We start from the raw sequence: 16,724 nt of genomic DNA, 5'->3' as shown, positions 1-16,724 counted from the left end.
GTATTCTCCACACTGTAAGAGCAGAGACAGCTCTGCTGGTGCGTTCAAAACCAGAGGACAGGACTCTGGCCCATAGTGGCTCTGTCATGAAAAGTAATGAACTATGAATCATATCAGTCGATATGAGAAAGAGTGAATGAGTGAGAGAGTCCAAGAGAGAGCAGGAAGGAACATGAAGGGGGGAGATACTGATAAAAAATCACATTGAATATTTGCTGCATAGGGCTAGCATTTCTTTCTTTATTAAATCTTCTCTTTATTCATTTTACTAACTGTTATGGCATGTCTAGGGTTGGCCAGACCACAACGAGTGTGATCCATCCTCAGACCTCAAGCAGCCGCGGCAAACAGTTGGTACAATTTTACAACGATTTATTTGTAATATGTTATTTTACTTTGGATTTTAACACTTAGAAGGAGCTGAATGCAAGTTCACAGTGGACTTTATTCCAAAACAACAAACGCAAGGAAACTATCTGAATTATTTACCAAACATATCTAAAATGAATAAACCAGGTAACAATAAGGTGACTCCCTAACAAAGACAAACAGGAGAAAACTATGATCAGTCCACCCCTACAAACTCCTCGATGTAGCAAACAACATTAAAGGTTTTTAGAATATGCTTCACAGGTAAAGGTGTGGCTGTTTGGGATGAGCAGAGGATAAATGACTGGCCGGCCTCTATAGAGGGCCAGGAGTGACAAAATGAATTATTTAAATAGGTCATTAAATAATTTATTAAATTAAATTTACTAACTTGCTAACGGAGATTTGCCACGTTAATGCGGTTATGGTGTTAATGTCATTGTTAACGCTGACAGCACCACTATTTAGGTAACCAGTCTGTATCCCTCCATCTTCTGGGTCCACCAATCACAGAGAGGCACCTGTACACTTAGATTTGCATATTAAAAGCAGCACCTTACGACATCAGTCATAACTTAGCAGTTTTGTGATAATTTAAGGATTTAAAATAATGGAGAAAAAAAGTTAAATTGAGATTTAATTGGCGGTATCCTCTGTGTCAGCAATGGGAGGTAGGGCAAGTTAATTTGCTTGGTTCCCTTGAAAAACCATAAGTGCTTCTAGCATTACAAAATGCTGTTCAGTGTAAGGGCAACACCTAATTAGCACCAAAGTCCATCCAAAGAAAGCTAAAATAATATAGCACAATCCCATCATTGTAGCTGGGGAAAGGCTTGATCATGTGTAAAAGGTTGTCACACAACCAAGTAGTCCAACAAAGGCACACCTGACTACCATGAAATTAACTCTTATCTCCATAACTTACCTTGTAACTGTTTTGATGTGTTCACTGCTCTTACTGAGGCTACTGGCTTGTGGTTGGCTCTGAGTTCACTGAAGGTGACGGTAATTAGTGTCTGATGATTAGGTTTGTGGTTAGAAATGTTTTCACGGTGGACTCCTGCAGTTTACTTTGGCAAACTTTGTGTCTTTACTCACAGTGAGACGCTAAAGACATGTTAGTGTGTTGCTGTTGTGCGCCCTGTAGTTTGCTGGTCAATCACTGCAAGTCTTTTTGATTGATTGATCTATTTTTAGTTTGGTCAGTTTCTGTAGTTTTTCTTTTTTATTTCAGTAACAAACAATGATGCAACTGTTTTTTGAACACACTCCTGCATGGATACATCATTTCTCAACATCCATTTTAAAACTTCTTTGATATGATAATTTATTCATGACAAATAAAGAAAATATTGTCGATTTGTTTCTTCGCTCTTTTCACAAAAAAAAAAAAAAAAAAGTACCTCTGTGGTCAAAGACTTTCATTTTCACCAACAACATTTTCTGCTTTTTTCCGACCACACTTCCCCAAGAGCCAGATGAGCAAGAGCAAAAGTTACAGCTTCCAGATGCACAGGCAGTGTTAGCAGGCTACATCAGCTTAATTATCCTCTATGAAAACTGGAAAACTTAGCTTTCCAACTGGATTAAGAGTATCAGCTGATTTTGGCATCACTAAGATCATCTCAAAATTCTACATACTTCATGATAATGAAGTGGAAAAAATGAAATTATTTTTTAGCTTTCTTATTAAAAATAAAAAAAAAGAATAATATGCACTTTGTTATCTGGTGTTTAGAATTTAGTCCATTTTGGAATAAAGCTGTAATATGACAAAATGTGGAACAAGTGAAGCACTGTGAGGTGAGGCGAGTGTCCAATTGAGCTTTTTACCTTCTTTCTTTGGGCATTCTTTTATTATTTTGCTTTTTAAAAAAAAAAAAAAAAGTCACTATAATCCATGGGTGGGCATAACTTCCTTGTTGGGGCTAGGCAGTTCAGGGCGCCAGTTACCGACGTTTTTGCCTTTCAAGTTACTTCACGCCTAGCATGCTCCAGAAGATAATTAGGTGAAGTTTGGTGTGTTAGAGATAGGGTAAATTTGCATTTTCCACAGATAGTATTATGTTTAGACAGATGAAACCACGGGTAGTGGCAACTATCTCAAGCAAAAACCAAATACTGCTTATGCTGGACCCCCTTTTTCAGATCCTAGACAAGCCCCCACTCGTTATATTCTCCTGAACTAATCCAGAGGATGTAGGGAAGCAACAAAAAGTGTCCAGGTAGAAAAAGGAGACTAAATGGTCAAAGCAGAGACTCTGTTCATAATTAAATTGAAAGAGACAGACAAGACACTATCACCATCATGAGAAATGAGACAAAACAAATCCCAGAAGCTGGTCAACCAAAGAGTAAGTTAAAAAGTCTGAATTACTAAACAACACCCTGTCTTGTCTTAACTACTGTGACCTAATTGCTGAGTAGAGTCAGCTGGACACGAGGGTGGCACCTAAGGTTGGAGACAGAACAGGACACACCTACTGGGTCACAGTATTTCCTGCTTTCTGACAGTAACAAGAAATATGATCCTGCCAACCCTGAACAAACCTTTCACTGAACTGTGTCATGTAGCCATGTGCTGTACTTGATTTAGATGTGATTTGTGAAAGAACAAAAAGTAAAAAAATAAAAACACAGAAGGACAAAGACTGTTGTCGTGATTATTTATTATTATTATCTACAGAATAATTATACATTTACAAAAGTATAAAGTATAAAATTTCAATGTATACCCAGTACAAAATTAATGCCAGTATAAAAGCATAAATTTAGACAATAATCTCAGTGTCACGTGTTCTCTTGTAGACAGAGGGGATACAATCAAACATAATTAAAACAGTTAAATGCCATTTTAACAAGCCAGATTTTCATTCCCTTTCCAAATTGCATTACTCAACCTGGTGTGCCAACTTCAATATTTAATTTGAATTCTTACACAATAAACTGAATGTTTCAATCAAATAAATAATTGATAATTTAGGCTACTGCCATGTTTTTCTGCTGGTCAGAATAAGAAAACAATCTGCTTCGTTGCAGTCTTTGTTTATGAAATCTGTGGAGCGATCATCATGCAAGAGTGGCTACTTTATTATAGCATCACCACCAACTGGAATAACTTACAATGGATAGGGGTAGATTCAGAATGGAAGAAATCCATTTCCAGTTGTATTGGTGTTTGCACTAAGTTGTTTCAAGTTTCAGTAGTAAATTTTAAAGATGAGTCGTCTGCATTTCTCTTTCAAAAATGCTGAATAATTATATCCATGGCCAAATGCATTCAAGATAAACTATCTGTAAACAAGGTTATTCCTATGTCAACATCCTAATAGACTTTTAATGTTTAGAGTTCTGGAACACTTGTGCAAGCTTTCAGTACAATATATTTTCTTTGAAAAGGTGGAAATCACAAAGCTATCTTCCTGTAATGCTTTGTTCATTTTTTTCTTTCCTCCTGAAAATATATTCAGGATTATGTAGCATCAACATGAGAGTGCAGATAAGAGGATATAAGATGAAGAGAGATGGTGAATAAATGCTGACAAATCTCTGACTTTCATTACACCGAGCATGAAATGATTCTTGATCATTCCAGCTAACTCTCTCTCCATTGCTGTTTTTCATCTTTCTCGTTAACTCTCCATCTTGCTCTCTACGCATCTCTTTTTTACTTTTGAATAAGTTGTCATGGTTACAAAGAAATCTTTTCTGCAACAGCCTGCAAAAAGGCTGAATGTTTTCACTGATGGAAAAAATCACACCAACCAGCTTTGGTGCTTATTAGGGCAGGACTATAAACCATTAGGACATCCGCCATATCAAACAGAGAGACAGGCAGTCTCTTTGTCATGTCTCTGCCCAAATGGATCATTTGAACAGTCTCTCTCTAATGTACTGCACACCTCCCGTCTGAGATATTCCTCTGATTACACTGGGGAATTTGATGTTCTTTTCATTTGTAATGGACTGAATGAAAAATGATATTTAAAAATCAAAAGTATTTTTTGATATTTTTTTTCCTCATCTTAAGATATGTTCATAGATACTGGGATTGAGACAAAATATGTGATAAGATATTAGAATTCTTTATTTATATATATATATATATATTGCTTTTTAATGTTTGATGGGTTCTCTAATTCCTTGATAACCTTATTTTTGTCAAAATGTAACCATTTTTTGCCTCTTTTTTGGCAAATTTTTCCACCTGTTTTTCCAGCATATTAGATGTGAGTTGCTGAATCTGAAATGAAACAATATTGATTCATCATTTTCACCACAAGGACTCTGTGAATCTGTTACTTGCTTATTGTTTCTGTTGTGTAATTTGAAACAACTCCTGCCCTGACAGCTCCACTTGTAGTTGCCAAGCTCTTGAGTTTAGTGTGATTGGTTAGAAGAAACAACAGCGAGGTGAGTGTGGCCAATGATAGAACAGTGAGCTAAAGGTAACTGATAAACCAATAACCAAACATGAAGCATAATTATTCATAATCAGCATGGAATTAATATTCCTGTAAAGTTAAGACAAACAAACCAACAAAGACTTTTCTGCTAAAAGGAGCAGTTGAAACATGTGTTAGCCCCATCACCATCACCATGTACGAGGATCCTCACATCCACTGGCTACCCTTTAGAATTTATTAACCTTTCATTGTTATGAAACATTTCTGTCTAAGCCTATTAAATACAATCAAAGGTTTCCCAGTCAACAAACTTGTACTTCATGATGCCCCTTCTATCTTCTCATGGTGACTTTGTTATCACATCACAGAAACAAAGTTTGACTTTAGTGGTAGATTAGGCTGTCTGCTAATCTGGAGGATCAGTGTGAAGTCCACATGGTGAGGAGTCCTTGGGCAGGATACTAAACATCCACTGCCCCTGATGGATCCATCAGAAATAGATTTTTTTTTTTTAAGTGCTTAAAGTGCATAGATTAAAGTGCTGTATGAATGTGTGCGTAAGTGGATGAATGTGGCTTGTGGTGTAGACGTGCTTTGAGTGCTCAGCAAGAGCAGAAAAGTGCTGAATAAATACCATTTTCTATTTTAAACAGGAGTATTAGCCCCTTTTTTTGTCACGGCTGAAGCATCGAGGCACAGGTGCCGAAAGCTTGTGTCTATTTCATGTTCTGAGATTAGAATAGGTTGTGTTTTTTTTTCTTTTTTCCCCCATTTATTTGATGTTAAACAACACAGTTTTTTATTTATTAAGCGACTGGTCAGTCAGTCTCTGGCCTTAGTGAATGATATACTGTAATGACTTTACCGTTAACTCACTTTTCTGCCATAGAACAATAGACTTGCTTGCCCCCTTTTTTGTGACAACTAACACAGTTATTATAAAAGAAGATGCTTTAAACAATAACAGAATTTAAACAATGTAAAAAAAACAAAAAACAATATGCATTCATTGTTGATGACATATAATTAGAACCAGCAAATTTGACCAAATATGTGGGCAGCCGCTGGCAAAATTCATGTCAGTGTCAAATCAGGAGAAGCCTTTGTGAATAGAAATAGAGGGTTTACCACAAGGTGCAAACCACTGGTTCCACTTTAGAAAAACAAGAAGAGAATAGATTTAACCACAAAAGGCCTGCATAATTCTGAAAAAGAAAATGTTTGGACAGATGAAACCAGGATTTACTGGACAAGAAAAGTATGGAGAAGGAGAGAAACATGATCTGAAGGATCCCACATGATCTGCCAAACATAGTGCAGGCAATGATATGGTATATATGGGCACCTATGGCTCTCACTGGAATTGGGCCATTAATGTGTATTCATGATGTGAGTGCTAACATAAGTAGCAGGATGAATGTGAACTGTAGGACTATATACTCTCTGCTCAAAACTGATCATTTTTTCACAGTGCCAACAGATAATGGTCCAACACATACTGCAAAAGCAACCCAAGAGATTTTAAAGGTGAAGGAATTAGTTATTCTTTGATGGTCAAGTCAGTGTCAGTCCCCTGGTTTCGATTCAGTAGAGCATGGCTTTAGTTATCTAAGACAAAACCAAAGCCAAAAACACCCATGAGCAGCTGACGGTGGCTGTACTAAAGGCAGGAACTCCAGGCCTCAAGGGCCAGTGTCCTGCAGGTTTTAGATCTCACCCTGCGTCAACAGACCTGAATCAAATGTTTAGTTCATTACCAGGCCTCTGGAGAACTTCAAGACATGTTGAGGAGGTAATTTAGCCATTTAAATCAGCTCTGTTGGATCAAGGACACATCTAAAACCTGCAGGACACTGGCCCTCGATGCCTGGAGTTCCCCCCCCTCCATGGCCTAGGAGAATATCTCAAGGTAGGCAACACAGAATTTAGCAATGTCCATTGGTCCTAGATGTCAGGCAGTATTAAAAAACATTTTTTAGCCTCTAAAAATAGTTAATGGATTTTGGGTGTAATACCTTGAATTAAAGCTGAAAAGGGGAGGGGCTGACGTTATCATGGTGGCAGTGGTTTATGGTGTACAGAGGCCAAATAAATAAATAAATACATACACTGTATACAACAATTTTTTTTTGGTTAATTTTCAGCTTCTGGCTAATGTTAAGGGAAAAATGGGAAAACATTGATTCTGACCTCAACATGCTTTCTGTGTTAATGGCACAGTTTTTCTAAAGTTAGCATCAGTATTGAATCAGATCTAAATACTTGACATCCAATTCATCCTACTGAAAATCAACGCTAAGATGAGCTTCTTTCTGTCTAGCCCAGGATTTCCACAATCTTTTGGCGAGCTTTTCTCTGCCCCTCTGTGAGCTGGAATAGATGTAGGCCTGGGTAAACTTTATTGCTACAAATGAAAAGGTGGATTAACCAGGGTGAGCCGAGTGTTATCCTCCACTGAATCCCTGAATTATTTCCTTTTCAACATTGATGGGTCTATTTCTTTCCCTGTCTTGCTTTTTTTCCCCTCCGCTGTCTTTCTGTTCTTTAATTTCTTCTTTTCAGCTGTAGCCCCATGATATTTATTTTACTCTTGCCTCCCAGCTAGGATGCTCATAAAACGGGTACTAATTCCACTGGGAACGTTTCTTCCTCCACTGTTTGATGCACAGCAGTCACATGTCTCAGTAGCAAATTCATCGATTACATCAGGCTCCATCTGAGCTCAGCTGTTGTGTAGGTATAATGCATAGAGCCTGGTTTCCCGCTGAGTCTGTGAGAGTCTCCTGCTTCACTCTGTCATTCTTTTTTTCTCTTTTTTTTTTTTTTCTGTCTTCACGTGACTCTGCCTCCTTGGTCACAAAGTCACAAGTTGTTTGTGTTTTTTTTTTTCAGGAAATCATGTTAATTTTATCACAGTCAACATTACTGATGTAAATATAATATTTACTAAAACGTATTTGCATTCACTTTTAAAACATATTGAATCTAAAAAATATGTATATCTGATGACTTTTAATAGCTAAAGACCTCCTAGTGAATAAAGGGAAGTTGGCAAAACATTAAGAAATGGCTACTACAGCAGTGAAAAAGAACATGTAGAAGACACTAACAAAGCTGTGTAGGTGTTTTATGGATCAAGCTGCAATGAACTGCTCCTACAGAAGCTTCCTTGACAGATAAAAATTTGTGTCACTGGGTGGTCACTGTGTCTCTAGCTAGCTTATGAAAATAAGATGGATATTTACACCCCTTTTTTAACAGAAATTTGCAAATATGAATAAAGTGTAAAACTACATAAATAAGGTGAACCAAAATATATATTCCATCAGACTTCCATGTCAGTCCCATTAACCACTATCAAACCAAATCCACAGATATAAATCCATAATTTATCTTATCAGATGGCTAGAGATATGACAGAAGAGAGAACACTATTTATTTATTTTTTACAAATTGTATGATGAATTTTAACATTCAACATTTATACAACCATAATAATAATATAAGAATATAAGATAATATAAGAATATAATAAGAATAAGAAGAAGGGGGTATTGGGATATTCATGCTTAACAGTGTGCAAAGTAAAGTTAGCAGTTACCAGTGACCTACCCTGATTGAAAATGATAACAACAACAACAACAACAACAACAAAGAATAAATCAAGTGATTTCTTTTAAATTTCAAATACTTGTATGAGGAGTGACATCAGAAGGTGAAAAAAACAAAACTGTGACAAAAATGTTTAATTATGTTTTATTTTTAACAAAGGTGTTCCCTGAGGCTTTAGCAGATGTTTCTTTGGTACATGTAGAGGAAGATCTGGGCAGTTAGCATGAGCGCTGGCAGCTCAGTACACAAACATTCACAGAAAAGGAACTCGCGGCTCGTCTGATTGACAAGTGGAACCTACAGGACAGAAAACACAAACAAAACCAAAGCTTTCCATTTAAGACGTCACACATTCAACAGCGATCTTGTAAGGGGTATAACAGAATAAACCATTGAGATGAAACCTTGCACTTACTGAAAGGTGACTCGTTACATCTTATCTCTGCCTTGAAAAGTAAAAATAATGAACTATTATGCTATTAACTATTCCTTTGATTTGACATTGTTGGGGAGAGGATTGGTTGTTAAATTTACTTTGCGGGTTCAAGAGCTTCTTAAACTCATCTTTTGGATTTTTCCTGTAGCAGCTGCTGGTTCATACCGGTAGCCAGTGTTGGGAAGGTTACTTTTAAAATGTATTCCGTTACAGAATACAGAATACATGCCCCAAAATGTATTCTGTAACGTATTCCGTTATGTTACTCAATGAGAGTAACGTATTCTGAATACTTTGGATTACTTAATATATTATCGTGCTTTTTACAACAATCAGAATCAGAATCAGAATCAGAATACTTTATTGATCCCTGGGGGAAATTATTTTTTGTTACAGTGCTCCATTTTAAACCAACATTAAGACAAGACAGACAATACGCTAACTAAGAATAGTACAATATATACATATATATACATACATACATACATAAGTCACTCATAGATAAATAGTTGGAAAAGAAACATGTGTAGTTGTAGCAGCAAACAGTGTGTTAAGTGGATGCGTTGTACAGGGAGATGGCCACAGGCAGGAATGATTTCCTGTGTCGTTCAGTGGTGCTTTTCGGTAATCTCAGTCTCTCACTGAACGAGCTCCTGTGACTGATCAACATGTCATGGAGTGGGTGGGAGGTGTTATCCAACATTGTCTTTATCTTGGACAGCATCCGCCTCTCCGACACCACCTTGAGGGAGTCCAGCTCCATCCCCACAACATTGCTGGCCTTACGGCCAACGTGAATGTACTATTGCTGTGTGATTTATTACTGTTACTGAAGGTCCGCAACTCCGAACTGTAGTAAAGGGACCTCTGACTAATACGGCGGGGTCCCTGTCGGCTCGTAGCCGAAAAATAGCTTTACTTTGTTGTGTGGGTCAACTTTTCTTGCGAGGGACAGAGAGAGGCGTTGAAAGACTGTTCCAACGGAACTTATTGTTTTCGGAGGAAAACACGAACACTGTGTAGAGTCGAGTCTTACTAGCTTACTTAAAATTGGGCTCATCAGGCACTCTTCTTGGCTGCAGTGGTTATTATTATATTTACATGCTTCCAGCTCCCGTTTTTCCTCGACGACAACTCGTACCTTTCCACTCGCCTTTTTCTCCCTCCTCGCGCTCACAGACACATAACGTGTATGGCAGTCCATTCTCCCTGCAACACGGACTATACTGCCCATGATGCTACATTCTTTAGAGCTATGCTGTCACGATCCTGGGTCTTATGACCCAGTGTTTTGAGTTTTAGTTCATTTTGATGTTTTAGTTTATGTAAGCCCTTCAGGTTCCTAAGTTCATTTGTTATCATGCTTAAGTGTTTCTAGTTCTTATTATTTCCCCCTCGTGTTTCCAACTATGGTAAATCTCCCCTGCTTTTCATGTGTTTCATGTCTGTGTCTTACATTGTGAAGTTTGGGTTGTCATGTCTACGTCTCATTATGTTTCCTGTTTTATTGTGAAGAGGTCTGGTGTTTCTGTGTTCATCGTGTTCAGTTTTACTCTTACCCTGTGGCGTTGTTATGTTCATGTTGATCTACTGTGCCTTTCTGTTCCATGTTTCAGGTCCCTATGTTCTGTCTCCCCCAGTCTGTTAAGTCCACATGTCTTGAGTTCCGTCAGTGTGTTTCCTGTTTTACTTTCACAGTCTGTTCTATGTTAATGTTTCTAGTTTTGCTTCCCTTGCCTCGTCCTGCTTAATTACTCTCAGCTGTGCTCTCCTCCTGTGGCTCATTCCCCCTCGTTATCCCTCAGTGTATTTAAGCCCCATGTTTCTCTTTGTCAGTGTTGCGTCCTCCATCATAGCTGTGTGATTTTTCCCTGTGGCTCCTTGTGCTTTAGTTTTTCCCAGTTTAGTTTATTTTGTATTGTTTTTCGTGTCCCACTCCACGCCAGCAATAAAGCTGTGTTTTTTGAGTTTAACTTTTGACTCTGTGAGTTTGCGTTTGGGTCCTACTCTTGCCTGCACACAGCCGTACTGTGACATATGCTTGTAGCATTCTGCCTGTTAGCTTAGAACAACAACAACAACAACAACAACAACAACAACAACAACAACAACAACAACAACAACAACAACAACAACAACAACAACAACAACAACAACAACAACAACAACAACAACAACAACGAAAAGGCGCTCTCTCACCCAGGAAACACACAGCCGCAGAAAGAGAGAGAGAGCGTCGCCCTGTAACCATGGCAACCGTAACGCTGCCGCCTGGAACAACAGAACGTAGCTGTCAAAAAAAACCCAAACAGTCCTGACCCGCGACAATATGAAACAGGAAAGTACCGCAGTGTAATCCATTTATTTCAACAAAGTAACTGTATTCTGAATACCACCTTTTTAAACGGTAACTGTAACGGAATACAGTTACTCGGATTTTGTATTTTAAATACGTAACGGCGGTACATGTATTCCGTTACTCCCCAACACTGCCGGTAGCAGACCTATTTGCTCGTACCCATTCTCAGTGAAGCACTTCAGTGAATCATGTTTCTGTGCCACGCAGCCCTCTTTGTCTTATTCTCTGTATTGCGTACACTCTCGCTGTCTGCATCTGTCTCCCTCTTCTGTTGCACTCTTCTTTCTCTCTGTCTCTTACTTTTATCCTAGTCACAGTTTCCAAGATGTTCTTTTTTTCCCTTCCACCTTATCTTTATTTCTCATGCTCTCTCTCAACCTCCTCCAGCTCCTGCTGCTCTTCCAGACTTTCTTGCTGCTGTCACTGCTGGTACCCTGCATCTCTGCGCTGTACTGTACCGTGTGTGTGTGTGTGTGGGGGGGGGAGATCAAGAGAATTTGAGATGGTAGGGTGGAAGTAAGAAGCAGAGGCAAAGTAAAGGATAAAAGGATAGTGGAAGTAAAAGGAAAAAAAAAAAGGGAGGTGAGGGTGGGAGGTGTGACATTGTAGCCTACACTCAGCTGCAATCCAGCTTTACCTGGCAGAAGGGATGGAGACATTTCTTTATCGTGCCACTGCGAGCCTCGAGGCAGACTTTTTCTCAGGTGTAAAAGCAGGTGAAACAGAAATACTGACGACCTCGGGGACCTGCCAGATGTCAGGCAACATCAGCTGCTTGTGGGCACAGCAGCGGGTTAGAAGCCTTCCATTTTCAGGAAAGTCAAACACTTTCCAGTCATGAAATAGGTACTCATGAATTCAGAGGCACATACACAAGTGGCTTCTTTTTGTAAAAATGCCATCAGAGGTGCGTGGTCTACGAGGTTACATCTGTAGCTGATGTGCCGAAGGTGTTCTCACTGTTTTGGCTGCTGAAGTTAATATCCATTAAATGAATTCTTCTGAATATTCAGAATGTGAAACAATTTGCAGTAGATTTGGCATTATTCAGTTTATTACGATAACTGGTGCTGAAAAAAGTGGGTTGATGCTTGTTTTATTATTTACAGGTATCTCTTCAATAATTATTCTGATCTTAGAGTTTCTGACTGGAGTATATTTGGAGTAGATTGTGCATTTGAGTTGCAGTTACATGTCAAAAAAAAAAAGGTAATGATGACTATGTCAAAAACATGAGAAGTTTGAAGTGTTTTCAACCAACCTACTTGCAAGGTCATGCAGTGTTGGCACTTTAATTTCCCATCAAGAAGTTTCAAGGATTCTGGTCAGCTCAGGCCTTTCTGTTTGGAGTTTTCATGTGCTTTCTTTGGGTCCTCCAGCTCCTCCCACAGTCCAAAGACAGTGGCCATTGTAACTGTAGTACACTCAATAATTCCCTTGCTTGTGGAACCATCTTTATCAGCAATAACTTGAAGTAATCATTTTCTAGATGACTTTATCACTCTTTTTAAATCACTGTGGAAGAGTTTTGATCCACTCATCATAACAAGGGTGCTTCAGTTCAAGGTTTGCTGTCACTTGCAAGTTCCCATCACAACATTTGAATCCGGTTGAAGTCTGGACTTCGCACAATTGCATTACCTTGGTTCCTTTCTTTGTCAACCATTCTGGTGTGCACGGGATTGTTCTTCTGTTGCATAAACTTTTTTCAGCCAAGCTTTAGCTGTCGGACATTTAACTCTAGAATACTTTGGTATACAGAGATTTCATGATTGACGCATTGACTGCAAGGTGCCCAGGTTCTGTGGCTGCATTGGAAACCCATGCCATGAAGCTCCCTCTGGTGTTAACACCTTTGGCGTTAACACCAGAGGTGCTTTAGAGCTCTGCAAATACTGAGTCAACATGTCGTTTCCACCTCAGCACTCAGCAGCCTCACTCTTTAACTTGATGTTGTCCAACACTTTGTGGCTGAGATGCTGTGGTTTCAAAGTGCTTCCACTTTGTAATAATACCACTCTTTGCACTGTTGGTATCTTATTACAGTCCCATGCTGAAATTCAGTGAGCTCTTTAGAACAACCAAATCTTTCATAAATGTTTGCAGAGGTAGACTGATTTTATCCACCTGTGGCAATGGGCCTGCAAACATCTGAATTCATATTAATCAAATTCACCAAATTCAATTGAATTCTTTTCAGTATAGTCAGATGTTGGGCTGCTAATAGTTTAGTTACTACGGTATATCACTTTTTCATCTTGTTTCTGCAGTGTATATTTTTGTGTTTCCACGACTGATTACTGTTGATTAAGGGTTACTTGAGTTGTTAAGGCTTTCTTTCAGTGAGGTTGCTTGTTTTTGGGAACATGCAGGCTTCATTAGGATGCTTTGATGTGCTCTTTTCCAGGTGCTTTTAGGGTAGATGTTTCATTACAAAACATCAAAGGCAAAGCCTTCTCTTTCTCTCTCACTATCTGTTTTGCACCAATGCTACTTGCTTCTTTTCAAGTATTAAAAGTGCGCTCAAGACCTTCATGGCTTACACTCATATTGTTCTTCTGCAAGCCTCCCGCTGTTGTAGTTGAAGTCGGGGAAACATTTTAGCGAATTTACTGCTTTATCTTGCGTCCCCCTCCAAGCCTCACCTCATCTTGTCTTTGCTTCACCTCATGGTCTCAGCTCCTCAACAATGTCATTTCCTCTTAGAAATGTGTTTTTGTCTTTAGCACAGAATCCCTGATGTTTGTTCCCTGCAGTGCAGGTCTCAGCCCTACCTTCACAGCTCTGATTACTTGATTCTTGTTTCTGGACTTTTTCTTTTTCCTTTTGCTTCTTTATTTCTTTCTAATAAAAAGAAGCAGAAATTGCTCAACGTTTCTGCTATTTTTAATTTCTATAAGAAGTAATAAGGTTGAAAATTGTGTGTTGCAGATTTCCTAGAACTTTTACATTAGACACAGGATAACAAGGATAAGAATAGAGTAGAAGTGAGCAGAGCTTCATGCTGTGGGTTCATGGATGCACTCAGTAGACATCATGGAAATCCATCAGTGAAAAATAAGTTGGCAAAACAGACGCTTTTCTGGAAACAAAGAATTTTGTTGCAAATTAAATGAGACAAATTAATAACAAATTAATGCCTTAAAAACAGCAGAAACATATCATCATTCCCATTTTCTATTCCACTCAAATTGATTGATTTCATATTTGAGGTATATAGATTAAAGAAAAAAGAACTTATCTGCTCTCCAATCTCTGTTGCAGGTACTTCACCAATATATCCATAGGTGGACGGGACTACTCTTTCAACAGTGATGGCTACTTATCCAAACCGCTGCTTGATGTTATCTCCTATTCCAACGGGAGAGGCTGGGAGGAGGTCAGTACATATCTGTGTAAATTGGCACTAATTACCCAAACGTAGCAACTAGATAGGCTAACCACAATTTCACACACCATCAAACATGCTAACTCATCACTGCTCAATTTCACCTTTTATGCTCTCTCTGCCTGAAGCTCATCTCTTCTTCCTCCTTTCCTCTCTCCAATATTAGATCTCCCCTAGGCCCCCTCCTTTCCATCCTTCTACTCCTGTCTGTGTTTTTCAGCCTTGTTAGTAGGTGCTAATGCACAGTCCAATATCTTTGCCATCAGGAGCAGTTGTACAGTAATAGTACTAAATCCAAGGTCTTCCTCTGTGGGTACTTTAAATTCCTCAAGCTTTCCTTCGACCTGAAGAAATAAGTAAACCTTTTTGTTCTTCCCACCCTGTTCCATTTGCTCCTGACATTTTAAGACTCAATATGTTTACTGGCAAGTAGCAGACTCAAGGTCTCCCTAATTTTGAGAATGAAAACCTGAAAGGAAAAAAAATCAAAATTTTAAAGAAAAACATAAAAACACACACACACACACACACGCACACACACACACACACACACACACACACACACACACACACACACACACACACACACACACACACACACACACACACACACACACACACACGCACGCACATTGTTTTAATTGCATAGCATCACAGTAAGTCCCTCATTGCTGTAGTGTGTTACCTGTCTACAGTCGCTCAACACTGACCTAAAAGTTGGTCTGGACATTTAAAATGATTTAAGGAGCATTTAAAGAGAAGATAACACAAAATACTGCAAATATATATGTCTTTGAGGAACAAGAAGTACTGATATTTTTACAGCAAATTATAGTATGCAAACTAAAATAATATTAGAATCAAGTATTTTTGCAAATTATTTTTAACAGTAAGGAAATATTGTTTTGAACAAATCTGCCAAGACTGTAAATTTCAAAGGAAATTTCAATCACATGATTGTTTATGTTAATGTCTCTCACAGCAACACTTCTGTTTCTCATGTTGCTTCAGTTTATGAATTTTGGTTCATAAACTAAAATTTTGGTCGAGTCACTCAAAACTCTAATTATTGTCTTTTCCGCCATTCAGTTGTAGATTTGAGTTGTGCTTGGGATCTTTGTCCTTTTGCATAACCCACTTTTGGCCAAGCTTTAGCTGTCAGACAGATGGCCTCACATTTGACTCTAGAATACTTTGATGTACAGAGGAGTTTGTGACAGTGACAGCAAGGTGCCCAGTTCCTGTGGCTGCAAAAGCCCAAATTACCCCCCCCCCCCCCCCCCCCCCCCGACCATCACTTTTGGTAATTAGTATGAAGTGTTTGAGCTATATTTTGTTTTCTGCAAATGTGCCGCTGTGCATTTTGTTCAAACATGTCCTCTTTGATCTTGTCTGTCCAAGGGACATTGTTCCAGAACTCCTGTGGGTTATGCAGATGCAACTTTGCAAGGCATTCTTTTTAGAAGTTGGATGCTTTACTCCTGGGAACCCTTCTAACCAGGCCACACTTATTCAGTGTTTTGTTTTTTGTTGCTTTCATGAACTTTCACATTTAGGATGGTAACTGTTTTTACCCTGCAGGCTTAAAAGCACAATGCGGTCACCCAGGTCCAAGATTGTGAATGCAATAACTCGAGGAAAAGATGATGTAGGAGTTTGCACTTTATACTATAGGTGCATCTGCTAAAAATCTTCATCGAATTTCAGTGACCTTGAGGACCTAAAGGTCAAAGTCAGAGGTCAGGTTTTCTCAAAGTCTTGTAAATGCAATAACTGAAGAATGATGTCACCAAGAATTTTGAAATTCTTTACCATATCGACTCAAAATTTCAGAAAATTTTAAATCTCAGTGGCCTTGACTTCAAGGTCGAGGTCAGATGTCAACTTTTTCTGAAAATCACCTAGAACTTCAAATTCATACCATAGGTGCATCTACTATAGGAGGCTGAGGCACCACTGCCACTGGCTGCCAGCATTCTTAGGCTTCTCAGAGCGTAGTACAATATGATTTAGGGGTGTATTTGCTGGGGCATACACGCCTGCAAAGATCAGCAAATAGCCAAAACATCTGCTTTTATAGAGGTGGCCACACTGCAATTGCAAGATTTGGTCCTCGTTGTATTATGCTGATTATACAGCATATGATTATAGTGA

The 16,724-nt window shown here is 38.7% G+C and overlaps 1 protein-coding gene across 2 annotated transcripts in view; it reads left to right on the top strand.

The window, feature by feature from the left end:
- The window catches only part of grin2da (glutamate receptor, ionotropic, N-methyl D-aspartate 2D, a), a 249,319-nt gene that overhangs the window by 155,661 nt on the left and 76,934 nt on the right, over positions 1–16,724 (top strand). For both annotated transcript variants that reach the window (XM_026156009.1, XM_026156011.1), the window contains one exon: positions 14,447–14,561. In XM_026156009.1, coding sequence (XP_026011794.1) covers positions 14,447–14,561 — 115 coding nt within the window. The remainder of the gene's footprint in view (positions 1–14,446; positions 14,562–16,724) is intronic.

The sequence above is a fragment of the Astatotilapia calliptera genome, chromosome 22 (assembly GCF_900246225.1).
Source record: "Astatotilapia calliptera chromosome 22, fAstCal1.2, whole genome shotgun sequence".
NCBI classification, from domain to species: Eukaryota; Metazoa; Chordata; class Actinopteri; order Cichliformes; family Cichlidae; genus Astatotilapia; species Astatotilapia calliptera.
The sequence above is the reverse complement of the archived record's forward strand: the minus strand, read 5'-3'. Positions and strand labels throughout refer to the sequence as shown.